The 17,925-nt window shown below is 27.1% G+C and overlaps 1 protein-coding gene and 1 long non-coding RNA gene across 2 annotated transcripts; both read left to right on the top strand.

The window, feature by feature from the left end:
* The first annotated feature begins 10,107 nt into the window (after positions 1-10,107).
* On the top strand, positions 10,108-10,738 carry LOC106348174 (phytosulfokines 5). The gene is made up of 2 exons (XM_013787858.3): positions 10,108-10,345; positions 10,470-10,738. The coding sequence occupies exons 1-2, from the start codon at positions 10,229-10,231 to the stop codon at positions 10,587-10,589; spliced, it is 237 nt and encodes a 78-aa protein (XP_013643312.1). The 5' UTR covers positions 10,108-10,228; the 3' UTR covers positions 10,590-10,738.
* Positions 10,739-12,192: 1,454 nt separating this feature from the next.
* LOC106351944 lies at positions 12,193-13,071 on the top strand. Its single transcript, XR_001271464.3, has 2 exons — positions 12,193-12,434; positions 12,730-13,071. It is a non-coding gene; the product is annotated as an uncharacterized LOC106351944 (long non-coding RNA).
* The last annotated feature ends 4,854 nt before the right edge of the window (positions 13,072-17,925 follow it).

Below are 17,925 nucleotides of genomic sequence, written 5' to 3' on the forward strand. Positions count from 1 at the left end.
CTCTATGTTAATTGATAGTCTCTTAAAATAATAACTAGATTTTGATCCGCGCTTTCAAAGCGCGGGTTTTTACGTTATAATCAAAATTAGATACAGCGCCGGCTCAGTGGGGAGGACAAACGGTGCGACCGCCCCGGACCCAAGCCCGTGTCCCCCCGTATAATAATAATTAAGGGGCCCAAATTTTTTATAAATCTATATTTTTATATATAAAAAAAATTATAAATATAATAAATCAAAATAAAAAGGGTCGAGAATTATTTGATATGTATATAGTTTTATTTTCATTACAAATATATACAAAATATTACATATTAAATTTTATATATATTTTAAACATTATAAGTATATAAATTTTAGAGGGTAAAATTTTTTTTTTGCCCTAGGGCCCCTAAGAATGTTGAGCCGGTCCTGATTAGATATGAATTAGTATTTTACATTTGTTATATATTTATATGTTATAAAGTTGTATTATATCGAATATTTTTTTAAAAAAAATTATTAATTTATGAATTAGCTTATTTGAGATTTTATAAGTACACTTTTTATTATAACTCTCTCTTAGGTATGAAATACACGAATCGAAATTGATACGAAATAGATGTACGAGTCTGAGATCAGGAAAAAATACCTCTTGGATTCTTTTGGATCTATGGGTCTCTCTTTGAGTACGGATACCCAAAGTATTCAATTTTTTTTTTTGTATATTAGGCATATTTAGGTATTTCAGATATGTTTTCAGTATATGAGTATTTTTTATTAGTTCATGGCCCGTGCTTTTGGTTCTAGTTTCAGGTTTTGAATAAATTTTTTTTTAATATATTTTTAATATTTGAATAAAAATTAGGATTTTTGGTTCCTCGAGTAAGAATTCAGGTAAATTTTGGGTTTTAGGTTTTTTTGTGTTTTGGATTTTACGGGGGAGTTTTGAGTCTTTTTAGTCCTACATACCTGAATCGGATCCATGCCTATTATGTACTCAAATTACAGTATTTTATATGTATTTGAATTATATATTAAACTGATCTGAATCCAAAAGGAACCGATCCAAACCTGAACCAATTTTTTTCAAATATTTAGTTGCATCCAAATATCAAGGATCCGAATAAATTGAACCCGAAAAAAATTGATTTATACCTGACTCGAAGACCCGAATGTCCAAACCCATCTTTCATTATATTAAGATATTTTTAGGGTTTTTAATAAATTTTAAACTTATCTTAAATCAAAAATTATTATCACAAAATAGTTTTATAAAAAAAATTAACATAATATATAATTGTGTTTTGACAAAAGGTTTACTAAAGTCTTTTTTATTTAATTTGATTTTGTAAATATTTTGAATTATATAAATAAAGAAATAGTATCACGACTGCTATTTTTATGTATGGTTATTTATATAAGGTCAAAATATATATATCGCATATCATTAACTTGTTTAGATTTTTTCCATACGTATGAATTGAATAATAATACATTCAAATATTGAGATGTGTATAAAGGTATAAACAAAATCTTAGTTTGAGATAGATATAAACCAATTAAGTGGGGCTTATTAATTAAGGTAATATAATGGCTAACAAAATTGAAAGAGTCCAACAACCTTGTTTAAGTAGATTTTTTTAGAATGTTTCCCTTTTAATAGTATAGATAACTAGAGCTTGACACGTGCGGGTATTAATTTTTATATTTTTTATAAATTATTTAAAGATATTTCTAAACACATAAATTATTTGGATATTTTTAGGTTTCTATAATCTATCTAGACTCGGAATGATATGAGTTCGAACTCCGTCCAAAAATTTATCATATTCGAACAAAGTTTAATTTTAAACCTAAAAATCTAATATCCAGAAAACCGATCTGCACCCGAACATGTACCTAAATGCTGATATAATGTATGTACTAGGTTAAGACCCGCGCCTTGCGCGGAATGAACATTATATATATAAATTATTTTATATATTATATTAATATAACATATTATGAAATAATAAATATATATTGAATAATTAAAAAGTCATTATCTACTACTTATATAATTAAATTGGTGCGAACATATAAATAAATTTTATAAATCGAAAAAAATATTTTTTTCTATTTGATATGATATATAATTAAATTTAAATGATAACAACATATATATGGTATATATTAATATTAATATTTATTAGATGATGCTTTTTGCTCATATTTTTTTTATCATTTGTATATGTTATAGTAAAAAGTCTAAATTAGTGATAACAAATTTTTCATTGTGGGATTAATGGTTTAAGTAATTTATAATATTTTTAAAAATTAAGCTGTCGATATTTTTTCAAATTTTTTATCAAAAAAATGTTCAAAGTAAATTTCAAAATTAAGATATTTATGTATTTTTATATGTCATATAGTTTAATTTAAAATGATACATATATTTATATATCTTTTATTTTTGATACTTATTAAATGAGACTTTCAACTTATATTATTTTTTTAATTATTTGTATCATGTCATAACAAAAGTTTTAAATGATAGATCACAAAATTTAATGTGAAACTTTTAACACTTTTAGTAATTTATACTCGTTTTTAAAAATTCAAAATATAATATATAAATAATGTTTTTGATTTTTGTTATATGGTTGCTATGATTGTTTAATTTATTTTAATAGCTTAGAATTAAACAAATATAATTATAATACACACTTATTTTTTATCAAATTTTTATTATTCAAAATCATTAATTGTCATATATATTTTAGCCACATTAGACAATTCCGTAATCTTATTTAAGGAAATAATGAAGCACATTAATAATGTATTTATTGTGGTTTAATAAAAATCTTATTATATATTTAGATGGGCCAACCTATTTCTCTAAGGATTCTAAGAATCATTCTAGTGATGACACGTGGCTACAAAAAAATGTTGCAATGCTTCTCAAATAATATATAGGGGATCTAATTACGATATATATATATAATTAATTATTTCCAAACACATATATATATATATATATATATATATATAAAATAAAATAGGAAACGGCAAATAATATTAAAAGTTAGATTTATTAATTATTGTTTCCATGTTTGTTTTAGTTAGAATTTGATTTTGAAAATGCATTAATTAAAGAGGAAAAGACAATGAATCCTAAAAGGTAGGTTAATTAATAACTTCAGTAGCATTTCATTGTAAATAACTTGCAAAACTAAGGGGTAATTTAAATTTGTACTCCCCTTTTAATAGATTAGATAAACAATTGAAAAGAATGAGAGAGAGTGTAAAGAGGAAAATCGATTGTGATTGAAAAAAAGTTTACACTAAATCTGAGAGTTTTTTGCCACTTGGCATATCATAACTTGTCTAATATTCTTTTTGAATCAAAATTTAATTACTTAAAAATTATATTATAATAATATAATAATTGCAAGGTACTATGTGTGAGAGACTATCCAATGTAGATGCTCTTAGTTACTATGTATTGATTGTAAAAAATAAATAATAATGAAGTGTATAAAGGCATGATTATACTAAGCCAGACATCTCTTTGAACAATTTTATTTGATAATATTTTTGGAGTTAGTTTTCTTAACGGCAAAGCTGGGTTCAAAGCACTTAAGCAGCCCTATGTACCCTAAAAATACAAAATTTTAAAACAAAAGAATGACAGACACTTTCTACTTTATACATGTGCACATAGAACACTAACTTTCCTTTTATCTATAAACCTAAACTATATATTTACCATGTTTTCCTAATAATGATCAGGTATCAAAGTTGAAGTCAGCTTTTCTCAATCTAAAAGAACTTGGCACAAACTTACCCATCGGAAATTCATCAGTAAATCAAATCTAACTACTAAATATTTTTACCCGACTAAAAGCTTTAAAAATTTCAAAATCACTATTCTCCTTACAACTAGGTTTCAGTAAACTTAGGTAGCAATGCAACAAACACCAAGATAACCTAGAAAACTATTGAATTTATCATTTACTAGTGGATTGGATTCTTAACATAAATCAAAGATTAGTTAAAATAAATATGTCTTTTCTTATCACAATACATAATCAAATTATAGTGATAATCTAGTAGTAAAAGCGTTTGGAGCACGGCGTAAACCTGTATATGTTAAGTTTGTTTCCCGTTACAAACAAAATTTTCTCTATTAAATGAAAAGTACCATTTTTATCTACCATAAAAAAATCATACTAATCTTATTAGGTTCATTTCATTAATTACATTTATTTAATTATTTACATTAATCTATTAAATATATAAAGATATTAATAATAAATCAATTCTAAATGTAAATTTAAATTTTATTTTTAGTTATAACAAAATGTTGAGAAAAAATCTAACAAAATATTTATAAAAATTTAAAATATTTTATTTAAATTAATACCATTGATTAATTTTGTAATTAATAATATATACTATTATATATTATTTAAATAATATTTTATTACAAAAAAAATAAAATAAAAGTGTATGCTATTTTTCAAATTTTATAATTATATTTTATATCTTCTTTATTAAAATAAATACCATAAAAATTCATACTAGGTCTATTTCATCAATTACATCTATTTGATTATTTAAGTTAATCTATTTAATATATAACATTTCTAAAAAATCTTATAAATTATATATATATTAATAAATAAATTTGAACTGTAAATTTAAATTTTATTTTTACTTATAACAAAATATGTTGAAAAAAATCTAACCAAATCTAAACAAAATTTTAAAATATTTTAAAATTAATGCAACGATTGATTTCATAATTAATAATATAGTATTATTATAATCTATTTACTTATAAAATCCCACAATATACTAAAATAAATAACATAGAAATATAAATTATGCTAAGAAAATATAAGTTCTATAGTATAACTAAATAAAATTTTAAAATGGATTGTATTCAGTCTGTAAAAATTAGAAAAAAAAATGAAGGAGATTCTCAATTTCTTTATTTCATACTATGAATTTATTTTACCAAACTTGAAAATATATTAATATATAATAACAATTAATAATAAAGTAAAATGTATAAAACAAATCATTATACATTAATAATATGGAATAAGAAACATAACCAATAACATTATAGATTTACACAATATATAACACTAAAATGTAAATTATATCTTTGAAAGTTTTGCGATGATATCTGTTATATATTTATAAAATGAAAATCTACCCGCACGGATGTGCGGGTGAAAAATCTAGTTACTGTTATTTAACTAGTCTGAGCTTAGTTTTCGATTTAAAAAGTTTACATATAGTTCAGTAACGTACAATGTAACTACCTTAAACATCAGTCGGAATGCATTCCAACTCCTGCAATGTGGTATATGTATTTTGTAGCTTTAAATTCGTACTAGATTTTGATCCGCGCTTAGAAAGCGCGGGTTTATTTTTTAAATTTAATAATTTTTAATATAAATTTTTATATAAGATAGTTTATAAGTTTGGCCATATTATCCGGAACCGAATAATCAACCTGTACCAAATTGAAAAAATGAAACCAAACTTGAACCAAAATTTATAAATAACCGAACATATCATATATCTCTAGAATCAAGATAAATAGATACCTGAATTTTTAAAATACAAATTATATACCTACAAATATTAATTACATGTAATTTCTAAATAACCAAATATCTTAAATATAGTGTTTATAAGCTGAATTATCCAATAAAAACAAATTACTCAAACATTTTTTCAAATATTAAAAAAAATATCTTTAATAAGTCATCAACATTCAGTCTAATTTTCCACTAAAAGGAACCAAAACACCAATAAGTGATATCCACAGTCAAACCAGTAAACGCAGTCACCATATATAATCTAGTTTCAATTTAATAAAAATCCATTATTTAAAATCCTTTAAAATCAAAAACCCATATTAACTCGTGAATCTATACCAGATGACATGGTAAAAATCTAAAATAACATGATAATATTTTTCAAAATTTGATTAAATTTCTCATATAAATTTTACTAAGATATAAAATTGAATAAACTACATTTTTTTATGTTATACATTCTAGTTTATAGGTTTTATAATGACTATATTAAGATTAAATTTTTGAGTTTTAGAAATAAAATTATTATTAAGTTGAGTATAGTTGAGTTACCTATAAATGTTAAAAATAAATAATATATTTTATTTAAACATAAAAAACATTCTAAAATGCTATAATTTCCTAAGAAAATATTTATACAAAACCCTTTCTCCTAATAAACCCAGTTGTAAAATATTTTCATCACAAAAATAACCTAGGAAGGTTTTCAAAGAAAAAGCTATAATTTTAAAATATAATTAAGCTTGTTTGTTGTATTGTGAAGTATTTTTCTAATCGTAATCAATATTATTAAAAAGGAAAGAGTCTAAAAAAATCTACTTATAAAAGTTGTTTGGACCACTTCATTTAACTCATTATTTTTTGGTCTTACCAATGTTATACTAACAATGTTACCATATATTTCTCTAACAATAATTTAGTCAATTCTTTTATTTATTTAAATCTCACTCTTAAATTCTAATCATTACTATTACTATATTTATTATTTTGATTTTTAATCGTAAAAACATTGAAACTAATGTTTTATATTATCACTTTGATCATATAATATATGATTTAAAACAAGATAAATTACAAGACATATATGTGTACATTCTAACTTCCTCTTTCGTTTATAATAAAGTAATCATATCATATATAAACTTTCCCACTAAAATCTCATATCATATACTAACCTTTCAACCGTCTATAGTTTGATAATATTTTCATATTTAAAAATTATTTTTCTGAATATTCATGTTACCTTCACAAAAATAAAGAAATTCATTGGTTCTATTAAAGCTAACCCGACTTCACGATATCAGTATTGATTATTGAAGATTTTGAAAATTATTTGTTTAGATATTATACTTTTATATATTTTTCACTTAAAACGAATCAATACGATTAAAAGGGAAAGAGTTTTAAAAAATCTAATATAAAAAAGTTGTTGGAGTTATGTATAACTATTTATTATTTTTCTGATACATTAATCATTCTAAACATACAATATTTTAAATAAATTTAACAGATCTTAATATTATTTCTTATGATACCTTTACTCAGAAAAATATTTCATCAACCATGTTTTTGTACAATAACGTTAAAAATCTATATCAAAAAGTTGTTGAACCTGATATGGACGTAATGGGTCTACATCTGTTCGGGTATTTAAGATCCTAAAAGAATTCAAAATATATAAAAAATCTGAAAAATATCTGAAACACGAAAAGTATTTGAAACTCCAAACAAATATCAAAAAAATTTAAATACCTAAAAATTTAAAACCTTATTCAAAATCTAACACGATGAACTGGAAAATACCCAAAATTTTATCCAAATACCCAATTTTTTTTTTAATTTGAAAATTTTACCTGAAATCAAAACCCTAATCGTAAACCAAAAACTTAAAAACAATATCCATAATACCGGAAACATATTCTAAATATCCAAATATATATACTTAATAAACACATATTTATGATCGGGTCTAGGGTAGGACCCGGACTCAAACAAAGACATGCGGGTCAAAAAAAACACAATAGGCTATCTTCTCTGGACCTGAACTAACCTATAATTTTGGGTCGGTTTAGTTTGTTTTTTTATCCGGATATAATTCTCATGTCGAAAAGAAACTTCCGTAAAAGTGTACATATAAAATCTCAAATAAACTAATTTGTAGATTATATAGCTGTTAAAATTATATTTTTCGATATAATAAAATTTTGTATTATAATATAATCTAACAACTCCGCGCTTTCCAAGCGCGGATCAAAATCTAGTTGGAAGTTAATATGTTTTGACTGTCGAATGGTATCATGTTTTTAACTTTCTGTTAACCGTACTTGCATCATGTTTTTTATGTTAGTTTGGGTCATAAAACATTTAATATGAATTAAAAGTATGGTATTGTTCAGACTTTAATTACCAATAAATTCAAATGTTTTTATATTAACTGCTTTTGTTAAAGAAAAATGATCGTGGGTTGTATGAATATTAAATCAGTTATAAAATAATCTGTTTTTTTTTAATAGGTTTAGTGGCACAAAAGTAATATTTCAAAGAAAAATAAGGGTAAAATATATCAATGATTTTGAATTAATAATATTGATGTATAAATCTTTGGTGTATTATAATAAGTTGAGTATTAAATAAGAGCATTGGTTATTTTATAGTTAGAGAAATATAAGGTAATTGATTAGTGTATAGTTAGAGAAATATAGGGTGATACCAAAAAATAGTTAAGTCTTGTGAATAGGTTCAACAACTTTTAATAAATAGATTTTTTGGTACTGCTTTCCTTTTAATAGTATAGATTGGTCGGATCAGCCGATAAGATATATTTAAAAATGACTTATTCTTAGGTCCACCCCCTAGGGTGAACCTCTAGGTTCACCAACCAATAGGATTGTTTTATTTTATATTCGATATCTTTTAAAAAAGGAAACAAAATATTGTCAAATTATATTATATTTTTAAAATTAAAAAGTAAAAAAAAAGTAATAATTACAAAAAAAAATATTTTACGTCGTCAGCATAACATTAAACCTAAACCCTAAATTCTAATCCCTAAACCCTTAATCCTAAACCCTAAACCCTTGGATAAACCCTAAACTCTAGGATAAATCCAAAACTCTAAATCAAAATCACTATACACTAAAACATTCAAGCGTTTAGGGTTTAGGGTTTTAGTGTTTTTATTTAGAGTTTAGGATTTATCCAATGGTTTAAGGTTTACCCAAGGGTTTAGGGTTTACCCAAGGGTTTAGGATTTACCAAAGGGTTTAGGGTTTATCCAAGGGTTTAGGGTTTAGGATTTAGGGTTTAGGGATTAGGATTTAGGGTTTAGTGTTTTGTTGAGAACATTAAAAATATATTTTTTTAATTCTTTTTCTGTAACTATTATCTTTTTTTTTATTTTAAAAACATAATATAATTTGAGAATATTTTGTTTCCTTTTTTAAAAGATATCAAATTTGAAATAATGAAATCCTATTGGTTGGTGAATCTAGAGGTTCACCCTAGGGAGTGAACCCAAGAATGACTCTTCTACGAAAGACTAAACAAGAATAATCAAATGAAAACAGTTGAAAATAACGCTAATAAGCATATGAATATGATGTGTGTGGATATATACAAATTGTTTTCATGTTTGAAACGAATCTTGCGGATCCCCTTTTCCCTCTATTATTGACCTGACTTTTTGTTTTGTTTTGCAGAATATGTCGTCCGCCAAGTGTTGTTTTCATTGCTATTGATCCTTCTTAATTATTATATCAACCACTTTAAAAAGTGAACATGATTTTATAATACATGCAACTGTATCTGATGAAATATTACATCAAATCTGCAGCAGAAATGTACATATATGTGTGAAAACGTGGATGACCGACAATAAAAACATGGATGAAAACGTCAAACATAGCACAGTACTATCTCCATTCAACTTGTTCGCATTAGAATTTGTATAGTGATTCTATCACCACCTCATATGTATATATATAAACATATAAGCGAACGTCTCACACAACTATATGTACAATAATTACGTAAATACAACAAAAGATGGTAAAGAATTAATATATACAAATATAACCAAACACAGTTGGAAGTAATAACCAGTTATTCATTAATTTCAACAAGAAAAGGGATACAAAAAAAAAAAGAAGACAAAGTAACTACAACACTCATTCGTGACACTGCAGTTAACTTCACATGCGAATCATAAGGTTAATCTCTGAGTATACAGATACATCATACATCCGCCACCAACTTTCCTCAGTAAAATATTTAAGATATAGTTGACTGACTCCACGTTGATCAATTTCACTAGAATCTGCCAGATTAACCAACTCAAAACAATCGTTAATTGTATTTTTTGTTTATTCTTGTCAACATTGTATATGTATAGCTCAACTTAAGCATATAATAAATATGCATGTGCGTGTTTGGTATGGTAATGGTTTCATGACGCAAACTCAAGATTATATGGCTCACGTTTCTGCTGGACTAGTATCTCATCGCAGGTTTTCTCTATAAATACGCTTCAACTATAAAACTTATTAAGTCTCACATATCTTCCTCCTCACTTTAACCCGATATATACTCCATACTTAGTGTGTTCAAAAACAAAAAAAAAAAACTCAATACTAGTCAGATACCATAAAAATATGGCGAAGTTCACAGCTTTCTTCATCATCGTCGCCCTCCTCCTCTTCTCCACGCTAACATACGCATCAGCCCGGCCCATTTCAACCTCCGTTTATCCAGAAGAAATCTCCGTCGAGGTCTCTCAACAATACCCTCACTGTTCTTTTTGTATACAAATCATTTATGTTGTACACAAAGTTCTTAATAATTATGGTCGAGATACAATATACTCACGTGCGTATATATTTTTGTTATGCGCAGAAACTAGAACAAGGAGAGGAAAACTGTGAAGGTGTTGGCGAAGAAGAGTGTGTCTTGATACGAAGAACTTTAGTTGCTCACACTGATTACATCTATACCCAAAACCACAATCATCCTTAAACGACTAATTACTTTATAATCGTTTGAACAGTTTGGTAAACGATATATTGTGTCCTTGTAATTTCTTTATTATTAATTAGTCAAACTTCATCACATTTGTAATCATCGCTGCTACTTAAAATATGAATATATACTATGGGTTTTGATTAGGGCAAATCTCCAAAATAGCACATTTTTAAGTTTATATCACAAAAATAGCACCCAAAAACTAAAATGACCAAAATAGCATTTTATCTTTTGAAAAATTTAAATTTTTTTATTTTTAAAAATTTGAAATCTTATCCCCAAAACCTCTCTTCTCAACTTTAAACCCTAAAACCTAATCTCTAAACCCTAAACCCTAAATTCTAAACCCTAAACCCCACCCCTTGAGTGCTATTTTTGTGACTTTTGGCCTTGAGTGCTAGTTTGGGAACAAAAACTTGATTTAGTGCTATTTTGGTTATTAACGTGAAAGTTAATTACAATTATTATGTGAATATGTTCTCATCTTCAATAATAATAAGTTCTGATATTTATTTAGAGTCTTACTGCAACCACACAAGCTCTCGTCCCGTCATTACTTCCCTTATGTTGTCTTAAATGAAAGCAGCTGACTTTCTTGTGGAAATTAATTCCCTACATTTCATATATCACCAGTTTTTATTTCCATATCTCACAAACGCATTAAAGATAATAAAAGCATACACCTATCAAAATGATGACACATCTCCATCTAAGTATGTGTAGACACACATACTTTCAGATCATTGTGTGGATATTAAAAACATAACCACAAACTTATCAATAACAGCTTAGCTAGGTCAATGAACATTAATTGTGTGGATGTTAAAAACATAAACACAAACTTACCAATAACAGATTAACAGCTTAGGTCAATGAACATACACATTTTTAGCAAATTCTCTTCTTTTTTTTCCTGTGATTTTTTTTGTTATAAATTCTTCAAAAACTGGTCATATGTTAATAAATGCTTACTGGGAGAACTGATTTTTTTCAAAACACATGCTAATGTTATTGAAGATACGACTTTCTTAAGTGATATAAAATGTTTTCTGCCACATTTAAAATCATTTTTGTCAGCATCTAAAACGATAAATTATTTTCGTTGGATTCCCTTATGAGTATGTAAGAAACAAAATTAGGAAAATATTGCCATGGAGATTTTCGAAAGGGTCAAAATCAGACCACGAGGTTTCAAAATCGAAAAAGAAAAAGATATGGAGAAGAAAGAAGGGTCGGTGACATACTTATTTGTGGTCCCTTTTGTCTTTTGTCTTTTTCTCTTTCCCTCGTGTGTAAGAGCATCCACATCAATGAACCCCCTCTTGGGGTTCATCTTTTTAGTTTTTTATTATTAAAATTTGTTTCTTTTTCTTTTTGGTTTTTCTTAAAAAAAAAAAAAAAAAAAAAAGTTAGACCAATCGCGGGCCGCCACGACACGTGGGGCCCGCGCTACAGTGATGAACTTTAGGAGAGAGGGGTTCAACCAAGAGAACTTTAGGAGAGAGAGGGTTCATGAAATTGAATTATTTTATTATTTTTTTTTCTTGGTTTTTGTGTGAACTCCCCCCATGAACCCTCAATGGAGGTGCTCTAAGGCGTTGAGTTGACAACCAAAACTAAAGCAAACGAAAGGCTTTTTAAATGGGCCGAAATGTTGGATTATCCAAGGATTGGGTCAAGCCCATTTAGAAGTTGTTAAACTGTAATGTGAAAGAAACCCTTCGCTTTTTAAGACGGCGACCGGATTAGTTGATCGAGCGGCGGCGATTGATTTCGATCCGAAAGAATGTTTCGGAGGAACAGGTTCTTGTCTCTTCCGATGGTCGTTGGAGCTGTTGTGTAAGTTCTCTTTTTCATCCTCACTCGTCTCCTCAGCGATAAGTTAGATCGTGAAAGAATGTTTCGGCGATTTATTTCGATCTGAAAGAATGTTTCGGTAGATGATTACTAAAAGTTTATTACTTGAGTGATAAGTTAGATCGCGTATCATAGCTCCTTGAAAGCCCTCAGGTTTTGTAAGAATGGATCTGAACATTGTAAAATTGGAATTCGAGATGATATTTGAGGATCGGACATTCTGGATCAGTAATGAGCGATCTGAATAGGGTTTTGTTGTTCTTTGATTATTCTGCAGGATTGGTGTCGTTTCAGGTAAAGCTATTTTTGGGCCACCACTAGATCAGTATTGGCAGAAGAAGCTCGAAGGAGAAGCTGCTGCCAAGGAAGCTATTGAAAAGAGCTCAGATTAAAGCAGCATAATCTTCCTAAATATTTTGGTTTTATGACCAGAGAGTTGTGTAATATCACAGACCGTAAACTAAAGTGCTTCGATAATTTGTTTGCATAATTATATAAAGAAGCATTCTTTAGTGTAGGATGCGATACAAAAAAGGCAGAAAGTGTAATAATGTTGTAAGTGCCTTGCCTATTACGTTTTTGCAAATCGAAGGAGAATGATAAAATCCCTAAAGCATCATTCACTTCTTCCTCGGAATAAAACTCAAAACCCCTGTTGACACATTTTAGTTACAGTTTACAGACGAGGAAACCAACCTGATAAAAGCTATTCTTGTTAACCTGAGAAAAGCTATCATCAACATTGATTATCAAAATTCTTCAGTCTCCACTTTCCGGATTTCAAGGGAATCCAAAACAACTTTTCGACTAAAGCTTTTTCTGTTCCATATGATCAGGCAAGCTAACAATACAACAAAGAACAAGTTGAGATACTTTCAAAGGGAGGAATATAAACATGTAAAGAGAATTGGTATACTGGATAAGAGTTTGGAATGACGTTCAAAGCCGTTGCTGAATTCGTAACAGAACAGATTACTTTCTCTTATCTCTCATGGTGCTCAATATATCTCTACATACGGAGTTACTTGTTGCTACATAACTGAAAAACGAAGTATACAATATGTTGCATCACATCATACGACACTTTGCGTGAACACATAAGAACGTACGTTACATAAATCTAAACTATTAAATCTAAAGATGTATTTTACATAGATATACTAGGATTGGAGGTTTGGGGCTTCTACACCCAAAAAAAAATGCTTATCCTTGAATTGCGCGCAGGACATCATACAACAGCACTTTGCAGTCGTTAGCAAGTGTTATACTTGAATAACCAACAACTTTTTGCCGTTGCACAACCATTAGAAGAACTATAACTTCCGCTTCAGAGTTAAGTCGGATGCATTCTTCGTTATTATCAGTCAAAAACGCTTGCTCTCTGAAAAGAAACTATCCACCATGCATCTATCAAAAAGCAATAATTAACATAAGTTTTTTTTTAAGAGTATATTATGCATTGATAGCTATTCCTGCCTATTAGTCATCAATAATGTATCAGTCAAAAGCTTAAATGCTATTCTCTTCAAAACATTTTATCAATAAGAACCATATTGAATAATGCTATTTCTCAATTCTGAAGATAAGAACGTTCCTTATTCTCCATAATATCCAACCTAGGAAAAACATTAAAATAATTTATTTCTCATATTGCCTAGACAGATTCATCAATAATATAACATTTTGAACCAAACAGTTTTCTTGTACCTCATCACTCTAGTCATAAAAATGATTTAAACGTTGTGTAGGGAACAAACTAATCCCCTATATATTAATTGAGAAGCATTACAATTTCTTTTTGTAGCCACATGTCATCATTAGGATGAATCTTAAAATCATTAGATAAATATGTTGATCCATCTTTTTATATAATAAGTTTTTTATAAAACTAACCATAAATTCATTATTAATGTTCTTTATTATTTCCTTAAATAAAAGTTACGGAATTGCCTAATGTGACTAAAGCTTATATTGCAATTAATAATTTTTAATAATAAAGAGTAGATAAAAATTAGTATATCTTCTATCATATTCGTTTAATTTTAAACTATTAAAATAAATTAAACAACCACATTAACCATATAATAAAAAATTAGATTTTTCTGTATATGTTATATTTTGAACTTTTAAAAACGACTATAAATTACTAAAACTGTTAAAAGTATCACATTCAAATTTTGTGATCCAGGTTTTAATATTTTTTTATGACAAAATACAAATGATTACAAAATCATATAAGTAAAATGATAATTCTCTCAAATAGTTTTTTTTACGTTCTTTTGTCTAAAAAAATAGCACACAAGAAAAAAATGACCAAAATAGCCTCTTTTTATTTTTCAAATTTTAATTTTAATTTTTAATGTTTTAAAATTTGAAACTCTATCTCTAAAACCCCACCACTTAACTCTAAACGCTAAGTCTAGATTAACTAACCCTAGGGTAAAAACACATGTTTACCCTTTAATAAAACTTATTTTGGTCATTTTCTTCATTGATGGCTATTTTGTGATAAAAACTTTAAAAAAAACTATCCTAGAAAATTTCTCTAAATTAAAAAGTCCAATTTAATTAATTTGTAAGATTAAAAGATATATATATATATATATATATATATATATATATATATATATTTCGTTTTAGATTAAACTATATACCATATAAAATACATAAATATTTAAATTTCAAAATTTACTTTGAACAATCTTTTTATTAAAAGCTTTAAATAAACATTGACAACTTAATTTTTAAAAGAATGTAAATTACTAAAACTATTAATCAATGAAAATTAATAATTTAAATTTTTTTGGTATAAAAGATACAAATGATCATAAATTCATATGAGTAGAAAACATCATTTAATAGATATTAATATTAAAAATATACTATAAATATGAATATCATTTTAATTTAATTATATATCCTATCAAATAAAAAATTATTGTTTAGATTAATAAAATTGATTTATATGTTCGTACCAATTTAATTATCCTACTATATAAAAGGAACTAAATTCTAGCTTTTCTAGAGGTGTCACATAGGCAAAATAATCATCACCTATCAAACTGCCATGTCACTTGAAAAAAACTATTGCCCATGCTCATTGATTTGTATCACGTAACATCACTGAATATCCCATTCGGACCAGTCCGAACGCTATAAAACCAAAGAAAAATATATAATAGGCTGCTAAAATATTTGCCGGTGGGCCAGGTAAAGAAAAATCTCGCAGCCCAAAAATATTCTCATCCAAAAAAATTAGAAATAGTCGTCATTTAGAAAATAATTAACTAACATACGACTTTTGATATTACTAGAAATTTCAAGGGTAAATAAATTATTAATTTATAATATATATAGTTCATAACTTTATGTTGTAGTTATAAATAAAGAGAAAATAACCGGAGAGGGTGAAGAAGCTCATGTAAAATTATGTAATTAAAATGGTAAAATGGTGAGTATGATGAGGTGAATCTAAGAAAATTTGTTGTACAAATTATGGTGCTTTTTTCGTCCACTATAATGATTGAAAATAAAATATATATTCACATAAATAAGTCAATATTTGTTGTTTTTTTTTGATAAGTTGTTAAGATTATCATTTTCTGAAAGGTTACACTGTTGTTTTTAAACAACTTATTACAGCAAGGAAACAAAAACAACCAACAACAACTCAAGGTAAAAAAAGCATTAAGGAGGTCTCATACAAGAAAGATAAAAAGAAGTAGAGAAGAGGAGAAAGAAGAACCTGTCGGGTAAAAGAGGAGATGGTCATGCATCATACGGTCGAAAGAGCCAAGGATGACTGATGAAGGTGAAGAGACAGCTGTGAACACACGAGCATTACGCTCTTTCCACAGCAGGTAGATGGCTGACTGAAAGTAGAGCTTAATGACTAGAGTAGCATGTGCATCTGCATTGACGCGAGGTTGATTGATCCAGGCTGAAATAGAGTGTAGATCAGCCAGAGGAGAAATCCAAACTTCAGCAGCAAAAGGCTCCCATATCAAGCGAGAGAAAGAGCACTCAAAGAAGAGATGATGGTGAGTCTCTATTTCCAGATTACAAAAGACACACGTTCCTGAGACATTTAACCCCCAACGCCTCAAGCGATCCTTGGTTGGCAGTCTTCTCCGCAAAGCCAGCCATGATATAAACGCATTACGTGGAATATGTTCCTTGAACCAAATAATCTTGTGCCAATATTTGTTGTTGATAGTGTTTATATTCTTTTCTGACATTAGTATCCATATTTTTTAGTAAACTGATCCAAAGAGATTAGTTTGTGGAGCTAACCAAACGAGAATTATAGTATTTACTTTGGAAAAAAGTAATAGGTTGAATGATAGATGGCGTGCATGCTTTTTTCACATGGAAATTTGCACATATATTAAAATTGTAAGATTTGAATCATAGAAAAATATAGTGTATATGACTGAAGTTGGTCCATTCCGAAACTTAAGATGGCTAAAATTCTTCTTTGTCAAAATGCATATATGTGAATCTTATATGAATAGAGTTCTCCATTACTTATAGCAGTGTAATAAACTATGTGTGTAAAGGAAAAGAAATGTTATATAACTGAAAACAAAAATTATGATTTTTTTTCTTGTGCCTATAGGCTTTTCGCAATTTAAAGAAGAAAGAACATATTGTGTGAAAATCTTTGGCTCGGTCAAATTTTATCCAGTTCTTTATAAAACTGTTGTTATCTGATTCATGTAATTTTTCAGTGTTGATTTAGAAGCCCAAAAAATCCATCTATACTGACTTTTTGATATTTTTTTTCTGTGATTTGAATTTAAAAAGAGATAAAACTTTCGATAAGTTATGTAAACTCAGAACAAGTATTTAGCTTTAGAAAGCATTTACATGTTTCAAACTTATAATATATACATATATAATGTTTAAAATTATGCATATAAAACCTGTGTAAAATGTGCATGAATATGTTTCTCTTCTTTAATGTGTTAATCGTACTATATAAAACATTATTTTTAAAATTTCAAAACGTTTATGTCACATACAAAAAACCATCAATAAAAAATATAATTCTCCATCTACAATAAGAAAAATGAAAAATTATAAACATATAAATTTAAATTAAAAAAATACTAACATTGGAAAAATAAGAAGTTAATGTAAAAGAAAAAAACCGACAAATAATATTATAAATAAAATAAATTTATAAGACACAATCCGCGCGAAGCGCGGAAAAAAATCTCTAGTACATGTAATAGTTACTGACTTTTAATCATTTAATATTTATTTCTTATTTTATAATATGTTAAAACATATAATACATTATATATATAATGTTCATTTCGCGCAAGGCGGGGTCTTAATCTAGTGAATGTTAATCTTGAAAACAATAGTATGTGTTAATAATGTTATATAACTAACTGATATCACAATTATTATTTTTGTTAAAACGTGCTAATAAATGGTATAACTACGTAACAAACTGACTTTTGAC

Source organism: Brassica napus, chromosome A6 (assembly GCF_020379485.1).
Source record: "Brassica napus cultivar Da-Ae chromosome A6, Da-Ae, whole genome shotgun sequence".
Lineage (NCBI taxonomy): Eukaryota > Viridiplantae > Streptophyta > Magnoliopsida > Brassicales > Brassicaceae > Brassica > Brassica napus.

Bases quoted from the DNA above. Each gene is read 5' to 3' on its own strand.
- LOC106348174 (XM_013787858.3), top strand. From the start codon at position 10,229: ATGGCGAAGTTCACAGCTTTCTTCATCATCGTCGCCCTCCTCCTCTTC. The intron at 10,346-10,469 runs GTCTCTCAACAA...TGTTATGCGCAG, and splicing joins CAGAAGAAATCTCCGTCGAG to AAACTAGAACAAGGAGAGGA.